Below are 17,587 nucleotides of genomic sequence, written 5' to 3'. Positions count from 1 at the left end.
AGAAGGATTTTTTGTGTGTTTTTTTCAGAAAAGGTTGACTACCTAGTAAATAAGTATAGATATTATAAAATAAAAATTTATATGTACTTAACTAGTATTTAGTTTAGATGATTATTTTAATTTAAAAACTTTTAAATTGTTATTTAACTGTTATTTATAATTGTTTTTAATTGTTTTAACAAGCATTTGTTAGGAAATTTTTAAAAATTTCCTAACAAATGCTTCTGCATAACTTATTGCCTTAGAGACAAAAAATAAAAATTTAGTAAAAAAGTAAAAATATAATACCACTCCGCAACAGCATTTAGTCGTTCATCATTAACCACACGACGAACTTCAGCTCTGTGTCGCTCAGTGGAAATACTAAAAAAAAGATAATAATGGTTTTTTGAAAAAAATTATTAAATTTTTAAGCAATATTTAAAGAAACCACAATATACAATAACCAACCTTAAATGATTTGCTAAGTCTGTTAAAACACATTTTTTTGATCTAAAGAATTGAAAATAAAATAATTTTAAATCTCAGTGTCATTGAAATCTTTTAATATACTCATTATATTGCTAAAAAATGGAACAATGGTTTTTATAATTGAAAGGAAAAATGAAGTTTTTTTAATCATGAATAACCTTAATGCTTTATGTATGACTATAGCTTTATTTCATGTCCATGAGTAACTATTTTTTTTAAATCATAACTAACTTTAATGCTTTACAAATGACTATGGCGTTAGTCCTGGTGATAAAAAAGATAACTTAAGACATTCCATGAGTAACTATTTATTCCGTAAGTACAGTTGTTTACGCAAAACAGTTACTTTGTTTAATACCTATTTCATTATCTTACAATTAATGAGATGCAGGAGTATATCTAGAGATGTAACGCGTTTTTTTGGTTTTTGTTTTTTTGGTCTTTTTTTGAAAAAAAAAACGCAGGGTTCCATTTTTTTGGTTTTTTTGGGAAATATTTATAAACTCATCATTTAAGCTACTAAATTTAACTTTAATGGCAATATTATTAAACATATTTTAATTTCAGATTTATATAGGAAAACTAAGGCTGAATTTGACTAAAATTCTTTTTCTTTTGGTATGTTTAAAGGTATTTGTTTTATTATTAATGTTTAGGTTTACATGGTTATAGCAGTCCTGTATATAAAATTATTAGTTAATTTTATCTTCCTCTATTTAATTTTTATTGACTTTATTGTTATATATTGACACAAAAAACACTTCTTATTTAAGTTTATTATACTTAACTACATTTACTTAATTTTATTTACTATTTGATATATATATATATATGTATATATATATATATATATATATATATATATATATATATATATATATATATATATATATATATATATTTATGTATATTATATATATATATATATATATATATATATATATATATATATATATATATATATATATATATATATTATTATTACTATTATTTCATTTATTTACTGTACTTTTAAAGTTTTGAGTTGCAAATAAAAAGTTATAAGGAGTTTTAAAAGCTCTTTTTAATAATCAATTATGTTCTCTATTTAATTATATCTAAATTTTAGATATTTTGCTTAACATAGTAAATTTTAATTATAAAAATGAGTAAAACAGGCCATACAGGGGGGAGAAATAAAACCGTAGTTTCCAATTTATTTATACCTATGAAACAAATTAGAAAAATGGAAAGAGTTAAATGTTTTTTTTGCTTTGACATTATCTCTAAAAACTGAACTCGAATAACTAAGCATATTGAAAAATGTCGAAAATGTCCTGAAGAAGTAAAAAGCCTATATGCAAATAAATCAGGTCATAGTCAAAAACAGCAAGACTCTTCTGGAGATGCTGAACCAAACACAAAAAATCCACAATCTGATTCCTTCGGAACATCCTCTTCTGAATCAATTCGTAGAAGTAAAACACCATGTTCCGTGTTTGACAGCATGACAAAAACTGAAAAGGTGTGTATTGTATTTTGAAATTTTAAGATTTATTTGAAAAATTAACTAATATGGCAACTAGCTTATTAAAAGTTCATAATTTTTAAATTTAAGATTTCTTTCATGATTCACTGATGTACCAGTATGACATTATCTTTTGCAGGAATTGATTGATACACACCTAGTTAGAGCAATATATGCTAGTGGATCACCACTCCATATAGTAGAAAATAACTATTGGAAAATCTTTTTGAACAAGTTACATCCTGCTTATAAGCTTTCGTCAAGACATGAAGTGTCAAATGTGTTATTAGATAATGAATTTTGAAGGATTTCAGCAAATGTTAAAGAAATGGTAGCAACTGCAGATTATCTTGGATTTATGTGTGATAGATGGAGCAATTTAAGGTACAGTAACAATTTATTATAATATTAGTTGATGCAATTTAACCTATATTATTTAGTTAATAAACAGATCCTATTTGTTTATATGCTGTTTCTTCTTTACAGAAATGAAGCTATCATAAACTTTGTAATGACATTACCTTCTTCATCACCCATTTTGTGAAAGACATTGCCTACAGGTAAAACCATAATTCTAGTACTGTATACAATGGATTTACTTAACAGACTGGTAGACTTTTAAAATATGCATACTATTTTATAATTAACTTTGATATTAAATTTATAACAAATAACACTGAAAACCATTTCAGTAAGCAGAAATAATATATCAGTAAATAGATTTATAATATTTATATAGTACAGTATATATAATATATACTAAACTGTTTTGTAGGAACATTAAGCCATTCTGGTGAATATATGGAAAATGAAATAAAGTTTTAGAAGAAATAAATCCTAACAAAGTTTTGGGCATTGTGACTGACAATGCTGCAAATATGAAAAATGCGTGGACTCGTCTAAAAGATTGTTATCCCCATCTTCATTGTTATGGATGCATTTCACATGGTTTAAATTTACTGTTCACAGATTTTCTAAAATTGACAACTTTAAGTGTTTTTGTCACAAATAACTGATATTGTTAAAGAAATAAAAAATTCTCATTTATCTGTTGCAGCATTTAGAGATATACAAAAAAAATCAGCTGATGTAGTAACATGCATTTTCTTGAAACTACCTGTACGAACTAGGTAATACAACTAAAAATATAAATATACTGTACATTACCAAAAAAATTGAACCATGTAACTAATTTTATTATACATTCATAAAAATAGATTTCATTTAGTAAATTACTTTACTCTAAATTTATTAAATTATCATAATTTCTTTGTATTTTATTTAAAGGTGGGGATCAACTGTAGCATGCTTAGATAGCATACAGAAAAATGAGCAACCATTAAAAACATTGGCTATTTCTGAAAACAGTGGACTTAATTCAGTAACAAAAAATATTCTTTTATCAAATGTTTTTTGGGATAGGATTGAAGGTTTTTTCAAATTGCTGTCACCAATAGCTGATGCAATAAAGAAAATTGAATCAAATACTCCCATGTTATCTACTGTTGTGGAAATTTTTCACTTCTTGGAGGACCACATTTTTAAAAACTTAACAGTTAGCCCATTCTCAAAGAAGGAAGAAGAAGAAGCCAAAAAAATCTTTAAGAAAAGAAAAGATTTTTGTTTAACAGAAATTCACTTGGCTGCCAATATACTAGATTCCAAATTTCAAGGCAGAGTCTTTACTGGAGAACAAAAGGTATTTACTACACATAATTCATATATGATTCTTAAAACCAAATACATTTTAGCCTTGGGCATTAAAAGTAAAATTTTTTAAAAATTTTGATTTATATTATTACTATTTTCAAATTTGAAAATACTATTTAAATTAATAAAGTAATTTTAAAATTATTGAAAGAAAAATCTTTTTATAGATTGATGCATGTGAGGCGATACACAACATTGTTGCAAGTATGCCTGAGGTAAATAAAGAAATTATGTTTGACTTGGCTAATTACCAATCAAAGGGTGGTATATTTTCAAAACCTTCTATTTGGACTGCATTTGGAATAACTCAACCCATAAATTGGTGGAAAGGATTGTGTTCCTTTACTGAACTATCAAAAGTTGCGTCTAGAACTCTTCAGCTACCAGCTTCAAGTGCAGCATGTGAGAGAAGTTTTTTTGGGTCAAAAAACACACTTTTTTGACCCAAAAAAACGCAAGAGGAAAAAAACGCGTTTTTTTGCAACTCTAAGTATATCCACAGCAATTAATTGTGTTCTTGCTTACATTTAAATAAAAAAATTGCTTTCTTTTTAAATAGTTTTGTGTTGGGTTGTATGAAAAAGTTGTTAGATAGTTGTTACTTAGCAACATTAATTATAAAATATACCTATTGACATCTCCTTGTGCTCTAAAAGCTGTTACTACAGCTGAATAAGCATCCAATTCTAAAATTTGAATAAAATTAAAAAACTTTGAAATTCATTGTAAGAAAAATTATAATAACTTTCATACAATAAAATCAATTTAAAATACAATTAAAATCTTTAACTTGGTAAATTTTTTTTAATGCGATATAATAAATTCAAAATTTTAAAAAACATTTTTTTATCCAATGCAAAAACAAAAAAAAACAATATCTCTAAACTGTGCAGCACCTCCATAACCAACACATAAATTTACAATATTTCAATATCAATATATTGTGTAGTAAGAAATATTTCTCGTTAATGTAAAGTAGTTGATCTTAAACTCACACATTAAAGGATTTTTCTTGCTCACTTCATTTTATAGATTATTTAACTGCTTTATTGCACAAAAGACCATAAGGATAGATTTAGAAACAACCCAGCCATTTAAATAACCCTGCAAAGAACAAGATTGGCAGAATTAGTAAATACATCATATCCAACATAAACTCTATATTAAGAAATGGACTTAATCAAGGAAAAAACATTTAGAGCGTTTTTTAATTGGTTAGCTATTATAAACACCTCTATGAATTTCTCATACTTGATAATTACTTTTCAATCAATCAAAAATATCTAAAAATATCTGCCACTTTCATAAAGCAACATGTGAACATTATTACAGACTACAGTTATGTTTCATTGTATTTGATTAATCAGGACAGCAAATCTTCTTTGTTAAAATGGCCATTATGGGAAAAAAAAAATCAGATGGATTTATTGATGTACCTATGTGAGCTTATAACGGAAATAAATTAATATCTCACAGCATCACAATATACATAAAATCTTTAAAAAGATACAATGAAAGACAGTTCTAGGAGTATGTAGAACATGAAACCTATTATTCACATAACTAATAGGTTTGGCTTAATGTTAATACCTAAAACAACAAAGAAAACTGCAACTGCTTTATTCAATAATACTAAACGATATTAATTAAAAAGACACTGTTTTGAAGTTTTTTAATGCTCCAGTGTTAACTATAACATTTGACTGTTTTTATTTAAATTTGTGAATTTAAATGATCTGTTATAAATAGTTTTGTAATAAAATATAGAGCAAACACTCATTAGAAAAGTAATTGAAAAATTACAATTATATTTGTTTGAAACAACTCTGAACTTTATGCTTTTAGATTATCAGATGCTACTTAACAACTATAGTAACAAAAAATGTTACTTTAGTTACTATAGTTACAAAAACGGTAATAAGTTACATTAAAGAATACATTAAGTTATTGCATTACATATTTTATAAAACATATTGCCAAGTTTGTGTATGAAATAGAGAAAATATTTTCAAAGATTGTAAAGAGGTAATAAAACTAGCTGAATTGCATTTTATAGATTGGACAAACTTAATAACAAACTGTATAATTCAAAGGTATTAAGAGAATGCATCTAATCTTACTGCAAAATAAAATAAGTTAAAATAAAAAAACAAAGAAACCTTAAAATGACAGACATTAAACCTCAATTGATATAAATAAATATGAAATATTAAAAAGTAGTAACAATACTTAAGGAACAGCACAAATTCAAAGGAACAGCACAAATTAAAGTGTCATTTATTGGTAGTTGATTTAAAAAATTAAAATCAAAGTTTAAAGCTTAATTTAAAAAAATAACGTCTAAATTAAAAAAATAACATATCTAAATTTCTCAGGGCTCGAATTAAATTGTAGAATGTTTTTGTCTAAAGTTTTTATTCGGGGTCATCCAAAAAATAAGTCACGCTAAAAACTTGTAAATAGTATTTGTAAAAAAGAAAAAGAAATGCAAATTTACGACAGACTCAGAATGTGATTAATGGGAGAGAAGCTAAGCTTGGCAGAGCCAAAAGAACATGTCTAACTGCAGTTACAATGCAAATTGTAATTTGCACATTGTCTAAAGGAGAAAGAGCATCATTAGAATAAGCAAAATATGACAATAATATTCCACACAGGGGCAAATGAGAGAATTGTAGAGGTAGAGAATGGAATCAGGAATATATTAATGGCAAGCATGATAAAGAGAAGCAACATTAGCAGATGCTAATTTAGCTATCAATAGAATATATACTTCACTCTATCGCCTTTCTCTCTGTTCTATATTGCTCTCCTTCATCTCAAGACTGATGTTATTTCTGATGAAATTGACCAAGCTCTTTCTCTTTATCCTTCAGTCAATATTGTTGTTGCTGGTGACTTGCTTATCACACTGAGTGGCTTGGCATTAGTGTTAGTTATTCTGTAGGCTTTAAAGCTAACAACTTTTGCCTTTCTCAATCTCTAACACAAATAGTCAATTTTCCTACTCGCTTTCCAGACAATCCGAATCTTTTACCTTCTTCGCTTGACTTGTGTATATACACAAATAGTCAACTTTCTAACTCGCTTTCCAGACAATCCGAATCATTTACCTTCCTTACTCGATTTATGTCTTGATTCTGATCCTAGTCAGTGCTCAGCTTCTCCATATTCACCCTTAGGTACTTCTGATCACGGTTTGATCACTCAAAAACTATTATCTCATTCTTCTTCTTCATCATTCCCTTATCATTGTACCTCTTATAACTATCTTCAAGCTGACTGGGACTCTTTTCATAATTTTCTTCGTGATGCCCTTGGCTAGAAATCTTTCATCTTACTGCTGACAAATGTGCTTTTTACATTACTTCTTGGGTTTAGGCTGGCATAGAATCTTTTATTTCCTCTTGACAATTTCAAATGAAGCTTCACTCTTCTCCAAGGTTTTCCTCTCATTGTGCTGCTGTAATTTCCAATCGTAACCATTACTTTTATATCAGCAAATCAATTCTCCAGAAAATAGATGTCTGTTTACTAATGCTAGAAACCATTGTAAAAATGTTTTGTCTAACGCCAAAGCCCGCTACTCTCAGGTTTCAAAATCTCGTATTTCATCTCAAAATTAGGCTCTCATGACTTCTGGAGAATCTTTAACAGTGTCTATAATATAAACAAATCTGTTATTCCACCTCTCTTGTATGGTTCATATTTTGTCACCTCACTAAAGACAAAGCTGAATTGTTTGCTAAGAACTTCTCATCAATATCCTTGCTTGATTCTACTAGTTGTGTTCTATCTGATATAGCCAACGAACAGGTTAATTCATTGCCTGACCTTGGTATCACTCCAGCTTCTAAAGTGATTTCCTGCTTAGACTCTTCTATAACTTGTGGTCTGGACAACATACCTGTTATAGTCTTGCAGAAGTGTTCTCTGGAGCTGTCGTCTATACTTTCAAAACTATTTAACAAGTGTTTGTCAGTCTTTTTTTCTAGCCTGCTGGAAAGCGGCATCTGTTATCCCTATTTTTAAAAATTCTGGAGAGGAATTTGACTCGTCTAACATTCATCCTATTAGTCTTCTTACTACCATAAGTAAGGTTTTTGAGTCTTTAACTAACCAACACTTTATTTCTCATCTTGAGTCTAATAACTTACTTTTTGATCATCAATATGGATTTCGATCTTCTTGTTCTACTGCTGATTTGTTAATGGTAATAAATGATAGGCTTTATTGTGCATTAGATAGATGTGGAGAGATTTCTAAAGCCTTTAGAATGCTGGTTTTCTCCATAAGCTCTCCTCTTACAGTGCATCAGGTAACATCTTTAAGATTATTTAATCCTCCCTTACCCATTGTACCATAAAAGTTGTCCTTGTGGACAGTACTCTTCATCATATCCTGTAACTTCAGGGGTTCTATAAGGTTCTATCCTTGTCCCTATACTTTGAGGATATTTGAGCTTGAAAAGGATTTCACTTCTGCTACAGCACAAGGCTCTCAGTGGCTGGTGAACTTTAACTCAATAAAACTCATTTTTTTCAGCTTATCATTATCACAACCAGGGATGCGGAGTCCTAAAAAGGACTCCTGATTTGAAAGTCACAAAAAGAATACTTTAACCTAGTTTTTGTTATCCAGGAGCTCTAAAAATATAAATAAGTTTATGAACTACTAATAGTAAAAAATTTAAGACTTTTAGGTTAGAAGAACAATCGTTTTTTAAGCCCGGAGTCTTAAGGTATAATGGCGGCAAGGACTCCGGGACTCCAGGACTCCGGGCTTAAAAACAATAAGTTTCAAGTTATTAAATCTCATTAATTTTTTTATTATAGTAGATAATAAGTCAACAAACATGTTTAGAGCTTCTGGACACTACAGACTTGGAAAAAGTAGAGATATAAAGCCGGAGTCCTTTTGGGACTCCGCATCCCTGATCACAACAGTCTAGATCTTCCTATATTTATGAATGGTAATATACTTGATGAGTCATCTACTCTTCATCTTTTAGGATTAACTAATACTTTCTATCTTTCTTGAAAACTATATATCAAATCCATTGCAAAATTAGCACCTGCTATGGTTGCATTTCTTTATTGTGGTCACCCCATTCTTACTCAAGATTCTATTCTTTATCTCTATAAATCTTAAATCTGTCCTTGTATGGAATACTGTTGCCATATCTGGGGCGGATCTTTTAATGATGTCCTTTCTCTTTTAGACAAGGTGCACAAATGTTCTTGCTCTTGCAACCATCCTGCAACCATTATCACAACTTTGCAATGTTGCTTCTTCTAAAAATTCTTAATCGTCTAGTTTTTTCCTTGAACATCAGTTCTTTGGAACTTGCTCCTTTCATCTTGTTTTCCTGATTCATATAATATAAATTTGTAATCTTTCAAGTCAAGCCTTCACAGAAAACGCGTGCGGTTTTTTGTCTTGTATGACCACATGCAAGTATTTTATTTTAGACAACTTGGTCATGGCCACTTGCAAGTTTTATAATAATAATTGCAGAAAAAGTTTCAAAAACAAAAACTAACAAAATAGGAAATAGGAAGAAATTTAAATAGAAAGAAACTTAAATAGAAAAAAATAAAAAGAAGTTAATTTAAATAATTTGTGTACTGTTTTTATTTTTGTTTCTTTAGAGTGGTTGTTACATTTTACAACAAAATTAGATAAGGCGAAGCAATAATAATAAAAAAAAAAAGACTTAAGTCTACAATAAAAAAAATAATTTTCCAAAAAAGTTGTAAAAAATAAAACAATCTACTTACAACTACAAAAGTAATAACACCCTAGTAACTAACTGCATTATAAAAGTAATAACACAGTGTTATTACTTTTATAACACACTTATAACTTTTATAATTCATTTTTTGTTCCAACAACATAAGTAATCCCAAATTTCAATTGAAGTAGAAAAGCATCCAGAAAAATAGAATGGATATTCAAATAATATTTAAAACTTAAGGAACTTAAACAACTTTATAAAATTGTACTGTATAAAAAGTTTTGCATTATAAAAAATGTTACTAATGGTCCGTTTTTAAGATCAACCAATAAAAATTTGTTATTGGTTGATTTTAAAATTTATGCGCCTTTTTACGGACTATTACTTATGCTTTTCATATTGCTAAACATTTTATAAAGTACGTTTTTATAAAGTTGTTTAAGTGATTTGTAAATGTTTCTGAAGTTTTTAATATTATTTGAAAATCGGTTTTATTTTTCTAGATGCTTTTCTACTTTAATGTTTGGAATTACTAATGTTGTTTGAACAAAGAATGAACTTTAAAAGTAATAAGTGCTTTATAAAAGTAATAACACTATTAACAGTTTTATTACTTTTATAATGCAGTTAGTGACTAAAGTGTTATTACTTTTGTAGTCGTAAGTTTATTTTTTTTTTAAATAACTTTCTTGCTAACAAACTTATAATAATTTGCTTCTAAAAAACAAAGTAAAATGGCTATGCATAAACTAAAAATTTAAAGACCAGATATTTTCCAGAGTTTGCAAATTGCAATCGCTTAATTTAACCCTTAATATATACTTGTTATATTAAAATTATACAAATATATTTTACAAACAGATGACAATTTATATTTTCGGTTTCCTCTTTAAAAAAACAAACAAATAAAATATAGAAAAATCATTCTTTTTAATGTTTAAAATTGCTTTTTTTTTTTTTTTTTTTTTAGTTTTGACTGATTGAATTTGGTAGTCAAAAATAACAACAACTATGAAGAAACAAAAATAAAAATAGTACACAAATTATTTAAATTATTGGTATTATTAATTTCTATTTAAGTTTATTTTAATTTCCTATTTTGTTTTCTTTGTTTTTGAAACTTTTTTCAGCAACACATAATAAAACTTGCAAACAGTCGCGACCAAGTTGTCTAAAATAAAATACTCATGCATGGACATACAAGACGAAAAACCCCACACATTTCTTGGGAAGGCTTGCAAATCGCCTTTTAATCGCTTTTTGCTCTATAAACTTTATCTTTTTTTCCTCCAGTTACTTCCAACTCTAATAGTGGTTGCTTGCAGTGTTGTTGGAAGTGAAGATGTTTAAAAAAAAGTTTTCATGAGATGTCAGTAGAAAGCGATAAAATAATAAGCGAAAATACCTGCCTGGGTACCAGTAAAACAAATAGGCAGGTACCCATTAAAAACATATTTTTTGAAAAATTTGTTCTTATAAACTGTCAATAAAATATTTAATTTAATGATGTTGTTTATGATGTCCAGGTTACACAAGTTCCAATTACAGTTTAGAAATTCTTGTGTGTCCACTGCTTAGGGTGATAAAGATGTACAACGTTGATTGACCACATGCCAAGCAGTCGAGGAAGCATATTTTAATACCACTGAAGTTGCAGGTATGCACTTGTTTATGCATGCTAAAACAGCATAATTATATCTTCAACCTTCTGAAAGATTTTTGTCTGAGAGACAAAATAATAAACAAGTTGGATAAGTTCTGTTTTATGTAAAGGAAAACATTGTACACAGGAGCAATAATACAAATCATTGAGGAATAATAATTTGATGCCTGAATCAGACACTCAGGAAGGAAATATTATTATAATAATTATTATAATTATATATAAATATAATTATAAATAAATATAAAGGTCTTAAGGAAATTTAATTCAACTTATTAAACCAAATTTTTTCTCTCACTTTATTTTATTGGAAAACAATTTGAATGAAAAAATTAAATAAAGACATCAATTTAAAAACCCTTTGAATAAAAAAATTAATTATTCTAAAATTTTTAATAGTACGCCAAAACAGGGGCGCGGTAGCTCTAAAAAGCCCATGCAGAATTTTTATTAAAAGGCCAATATATGCGGAATTTTACCATATATGCTATATGTAAAGGCCCATATGAAAAACAAATTTTTTTCTTTTCTTTTTCGTAACTGACCTTATTCTAATAAATCATTAATACAAACCAACAAGTTGAGATAATACTATTTGTAATTAATAATATTGTTTGTAATACTTCAAAATAAAAAATGGTAAAAACACAATGCAGCGATTACGTTTTTGTTTTGATTTTCTCAAAACACAACTTTACCGCAAGCAAATACGATTAGTATTTTATTGTTTGAAGAACATAGCCTAACGCAAAATTAAAAATCAAAGATTTTAATTTTTTTATTACTATATAATAATGTATATTTTATTGTACAACAATATAAATTTTTTTAAATTATATATAATTATTTTTCTAAAATAAATATTGAAAATCTTGAAAATTAGGAAATTCTTTTTATTTTATGAGAAAATTCTTTTTAGTTTATGCTTTTGTTTCATTCGGTGTTTTAACTTTTATTAACATTTTAGGATAAACTCGCAATAGCTAAAATGCCGCTCTAAAAATGGTGCCGTTATTGACATAATTTAAACATAAAAGTTTTTATAATGTAGTTTCATTTAGCAGTTCATCATCCTTTTTTAAATCTGTCTGAGGACAGGATATTACGGAGTGATTTCTTTATTTACATACAATAATATAAACTGTATAAAATTAAAAAATCCCGATTAGCCTCTGGGGCCACCACGCCTCTGCACCAAAAAAGAAGCAATAGATTAGAAAGAACATGGTATTTGAATTAGTTTTGTATTTTTTTAAGTTAGCTTATTTGTTTTTTTGATCTTACTCTTTCATCTATAGAGAGTATGTTTTTACAAAAGTATTAGGTTTAAAGTTTAATGATGATAATGTTTACATCAATTCTAATTTTAAGAATTAGAATAATTTTATTTACTTTGTTTTATTTTAAACGCGTTTTATGTTTTGAATGTTATCAACTCTATGAAACAGCAATAAAACAGCATAGGGAAGTTATTTTATATTAACACAAACATCTTAATTGACAAAATAACTTTGCATTATTGTTTTTTTTTCTATAGCCTTTTATAATAAAAATTTAATAGGCCTTAAAAATAAAATGTGTTTTACCATCAGTACAAATGGTATAAAATGAATGAATAAGGCATTTAATTGTTATAACTGATTAAAGTGGTTTAAATATTGTAACATTTGCGCATTTACTTTAACTTTTTTAAGTATCATATCATTATGTAAAAACAATTACTAAAAGTAATATCATAATAGTCATATATCATATATCATAATAGTACTAAATATATCATAATAGTACTAAAAGTAATATCATAATAGTCAGGGCTCAAATTAAGTGATAGCAAATTGTGATTTATCTGGAAAAGTTTCCAGTCTTTAAATTTTTACCTTATTAAAAACCGTAAACTCAATACCTGTTATTCAATAAAAAATATTTATATTGATCTTTATTTATAAATTCATAAATCAAATTCAATAATAATACTTGATCTATCTAGGACACAAACCAAAACTGTAAAAATATTGGTGATTTAAATGCCATCTATGCTCTATTTTTCTATTTTTACCAAACTTGTTTCAAGAGGAAAAAGGGAGTAAATAATACTCAAATTTTAAGTGATAATATTTTTAACATCTTTAAAAATAGTAAAAATGTTTAAAAAAATTACCAGGAATCCCAGGAAATTTCATTAAAATCCAAAGATAACAGGATGATTTTCCACCACCGGGATCCTGTTTGAGAAGCCCTAGCTAAAATTTCTTAATTTGTTGAAAGTCATTTTAAGTATCATGACTATTCACAGATCAAACTTAGGTAGAGAAAGAGTTTTTCGCACAGTAACTAAAATATTATCTGACCAACAGATAGTTGATAGATCAGTGATAGGATTATGGTATTGGAAAAAATTATTATTTTCTAAGAAACAATTGAAGAATTTCTGACATAATATAATAATCTAATAGTTCTAGTAAGTTTGATGACATAAATTCATTTTTGTCTAACAGAGAATGTTGTTAACAGGGACTGTGTCTAGCGCTTTCATATACTACTTCATAAAATTTATCAACAAAAGAGTACTATATATTTATATAAAAACTATTTATAAGTGTTATCACTATTTTGTTTTGATATGAAATAAATTATACCTAAGCGTCTTAAGATTCTTTTAGCTTCTTCTCGTGTCAGCTCTTCTTGAAGTTCGGTGGACATCTTGAAAAAAGAAAATTATATAACCTAATGGTGTATATATTAGCATGTGCTTTATAATTATTAAATCACATGCTAATATATACACCATTAGGTTTTTTACTTAAACTAGCCGCTTATTTTATTAAAAAAATATGCTTTTTTACAACAACAAAGTATTGACAAATATAAAAAACAATTAAAAATACTTTAAAACCCTTTATTATTAATGTGTTGAAATTAAGATCGTGTTACAGAAGCTTAAAAACTATTGGTATTTTGAAAGAATTTTAAAATACCACATAGTTAAATTCAATTTTAAACCGCGCTAAAAATTATTTAAGCTAAATTAACAAAAATTATTAATTGAATCTAAATTTGGTATTTGAAACAGATTATATTTCCTTATAACTTATTTCTTATAACAATCTTATACTTAACATAATCTTTTGTTTGTTTATTACAATTTATTTATTTTAATTTTTATGTATTTAATGTAGTATTTTTAAAAAAGATTATAAACAATTTATAGATAGATTTTATCTGTTACTAATAAGATATTTGTAAATGTATGTTTTGTTCTTAAACATATTACATCAAAAGAACTTTACATGATATTAAATAAGAAACAAAAAATACATTTGTGAAAATCAACCACAATCACAATCAACCACAAGTGTCAGTATATCAGCATAAAATCAGGTAATCTTTTTAGACTAATTGTAATTGATGTGATACAGTGTTTCATTTGTTATTCTCCAAAGTAATATCTATATAAATTAATTTTCATGTAACAATTTGAATTAATATTTGCTGATGATGACTTATTAAACACGCTTTAGTTTATTTTTTAGGTGCAGAAAGTCATACTGACAGATATTGCCATTGAAAAAATAATACAAAGTACAAACAGTCAAAATAAAAAGCATCTAATAATTCATGGTTTTCCACCCTTACAGATGTCTGGCCCATAAGCTAAACTTGATTTTCACTGATGCAAGTAACCTCATATTAATAGCAGCTTCCTATCAAGATTTAACAATAGTCTTAAAAGCAATAAAAAAAAACTCAAAAATATTATAGCTTTGTCAAAACAACATCAGCAGAAATCAAGACAAGCCATTCAACAATTACTATCACTACTAATTAACTTCCAGTTAAAACTTTGTTTAAATTTTGCATATATCTATTTGCTATTTTATTATTTATCAAACTGAATCATCATACTCGTTATGTAAAAAACCTTAAAATTAGACTGGGTTTATTAAGTTAATAAAACTATTAAGTCATAGCAATTGAAGAAGTTGAAGGAGATAAAACAAGTCTCTCTATTGTGACCAAACCTTTTTTGGATTTTTAAAATTCTTTCAGACTGTTTTAGATCGATTTCACCACCAAGTGAAGCAGTTTAAAAATAATTTAGAAGACTGTTTAGGATCAAAGACTAAATAGATTAACAAATGACCAAGCTTACAGTAACTTATAAAAACAACATGTCAAGTGACTCTGGAAAATTTGGATTTGACTGCTTAATAGAAGACATTTTTAACAGGAAATTCAGGATATATAACATGGTCTCCAAAACTACCTACTTTTTTTTTTTTTTTTTTTTTTTAGATTATTAACCTTCCCAAGGCCCGAGGGGGGCCACTACAGTCGAGGAGGCTACTCATTTTTTTTTTGTGTTTTTTATTTTTTATTTTTTTATTATACTTAAAATTCTGTATATAAACTTTTAACTTTGTGATAAATTATATATAAAATAATAAAATTTTTCATTCAAAAAAAGAAAAAACAAACAATACAAAAGTTGCTATTATGAAAAATTTTAAATATTAAATAACAGTTTCTGAAAATGAAAAATATATATATTATCATCTACAAAACGAATTTTTAGCTTTCATTTAAGAGCAATTCCATGTGAAAACATCCAATTTTTTTTTGAAAATGCAACCCTAAGTCTCAGATTTTGCTGATTTTTAAACCACTTAAAGATTTTAGTAAACCATGAACATCCTGAAAATTTTACTGTCTAATTTCAATCGGATCCTAAGACATAGCTATTTTAGGTTTGCCTCTATCCAACAAAAAATTTTAAAAATAGTTTTGGTCCTAGTTTCTATTAGATGTGTGTTGGAATAGCGAAAAATTTGTACCATCATATATTTTGGGCCAACGAATCCAATGAAACAACTTAAAATATTTATAAAATTAACATAACACCTAAAATTTAAACATTTATCACAATTTTACTGGGGCGTACAGTTGGTCAGGTGGTGGACAAAACCTAAAAAATAAATATTTATTATATTCAAAACCATATAAAACATATTTGTAATACGCTCATTTAAAATTTTAAAAAACCACAAAATTCAGTTGCGGTTTCATGAATAATGAAAAATTTTTTTTAAAAAAAAAACATGAAATTTTTATTTCTTAATGCATAGCTAATAGTAAACAGTAACTTTTAAAATTTTATAAGCTTACAGGATTAGTTTATATATTTAAACTATTTAACAGTAAAGCTTTATGAAAAATATATAAAGTAAAGATCAGCCTTTATAATACACTTACATTTCTAGCTTTAAAATTTTTAGGTAAATTTTTACTATTTAGTACTTTTATTTGGAAATAAACTGTCACATAATTTAAGAAACCTACAAGAACCTATATTAAATACTTGTACTAGTAAATGTAATATGTATACAACCTATTTGAACTATATACATTCCCCTAACTTCCCCATTTGGGTTTCTTTAACATTTTAAAATAATGACTTGTAACTTATGTTATTTGCTTGAAATCAACTTTAAACTAGAGGATACTGAGTGAAAAACTTTATAAAATTATAATGTAAAAAGCTGATAGATGTAAACAATGATAATACTCATTTTGAGAGAAGTAATGAAAATTGGCTAGCTCAAGTTTTTTAATAAATCTACGGTACATTAAATGCTACATCATCAGTTAATGAAGTTGGGAAACTATGCTGTTTTTTGAAAAAGCTTGTAACAGAACAAAAAGAATAAGCTTAACAATATTATTAATATTTTATTTAGCTATAAGATACTTCATGCAACAAAATTGAAACTAAGAAATGAATTCAAGTATAAAACTGGCACAAAAAATTCTGAAAGTTGAAATAAAACCCCTATTTAACCTGCTTAGATATATACACCTGATGAAGCTTTAGCATTAATTATTAACTAGCTGAGATCGGACCCGTAAAAATACCGGTCTTTAAAAGGTATAAAACTGGTTCAGATAAATCATTTCATGGATAAGAGTTTATTTATTACAATAGTAATAAATAAATAGTTTTTGTCTTTATTAGAATAAATCCCATAAAAATATATTCCATATATCTTTAATAGAAGAAGTTTTCCTAAAAAATTTAATTAAATCTTATTTTAGTTTGTTTTTCTAGTTTTTTTGCCACTAAGCGATGTCACATACGCAAAAAAAATTCTGGTTTCAACGATTTACGAAAAAGCTGTGTCTATCATTTTTAATGGTCTAAGAAGCAGATGACACAATTTTAGCAATTTTAGAAATTATCAAGAGAGGGCCAAATCTAAAATTGATGTTTCAAATTTTCTAGCTGGATACCAATATGTTTCGTGTTTTTTCAATATTGTCAATTTTTTTAAATATAAAAACATACCTAGAAAAAATCATAACAAAACAGCTTGAGCAAAAAAGACTTGTAATTATTAGAAAAGTTTACTTATATAACATACGATTCTAAATAAAACATTTTATAAGTGGATTTTTTACATTTTGTAAAAAATATATATTAACAAATAACATATTTGTTAATATA

General features: G+C 26.7%; 1 protein-coding gene across 4 annotated transcripts in view; it reads right to left on the bottom strand.

The window, feature by feature from the left end:
• The window catches only part of LOC100201974 (BRCA2-interacting transcriptional repressor EMSY), a 68,846-nt gene that overhangs the window by 42,063 nt on the left and 9,196 nt on the right, over nucleotides 1-17,587 (bottom strand). For all 4 annotated transcript variants that reach the window (XM_065788933.1, XM_065788931.1, XM_065788932.1 and 1 more), the window contains 4 exons: nucleotides 13,725-13,788; nucleotides 4,317-4,374; nucleotides 451-492; nucleotides 289-363 (listed from right to left, as the gene is read on the bottom strand). In XM_065788933.1, the coding sequence (XP_065645005.1) occupies nucleotides 289-363; nucleotides 451-492; nucleotides 4,317-4,374; nucleotides 13,725-13,788 (239 nt within the window). The remainder of the gene's footprint in view (nucleotides 1-288; nucleotides 364-450; nucleotides 493-4,316; nucleotides 4,375-13,724; nucleotides 13,789-17,587) is intronic.

The sequence above is a fragment of the Hydra vulgaris genome, chromosome 01 (genome assembly GCF_038396675.1).
Source record: "Hydra vulgaris chromosome 01, alternate assembly HydraT2T_AEP".
In the NCBI taxonomy this organism is placed as follows: Eukaryota; Metazoa; Cnidaria; class Hydrozoa; order Anthoathecata; family Hydridae; genus Hydra; species Hydra vulgaris.
The sequence above is the reverse complement of the archived record's forward strand: the minus strand, read 5'-3'. Positions and strand labels throughout refer to the sequence as shown.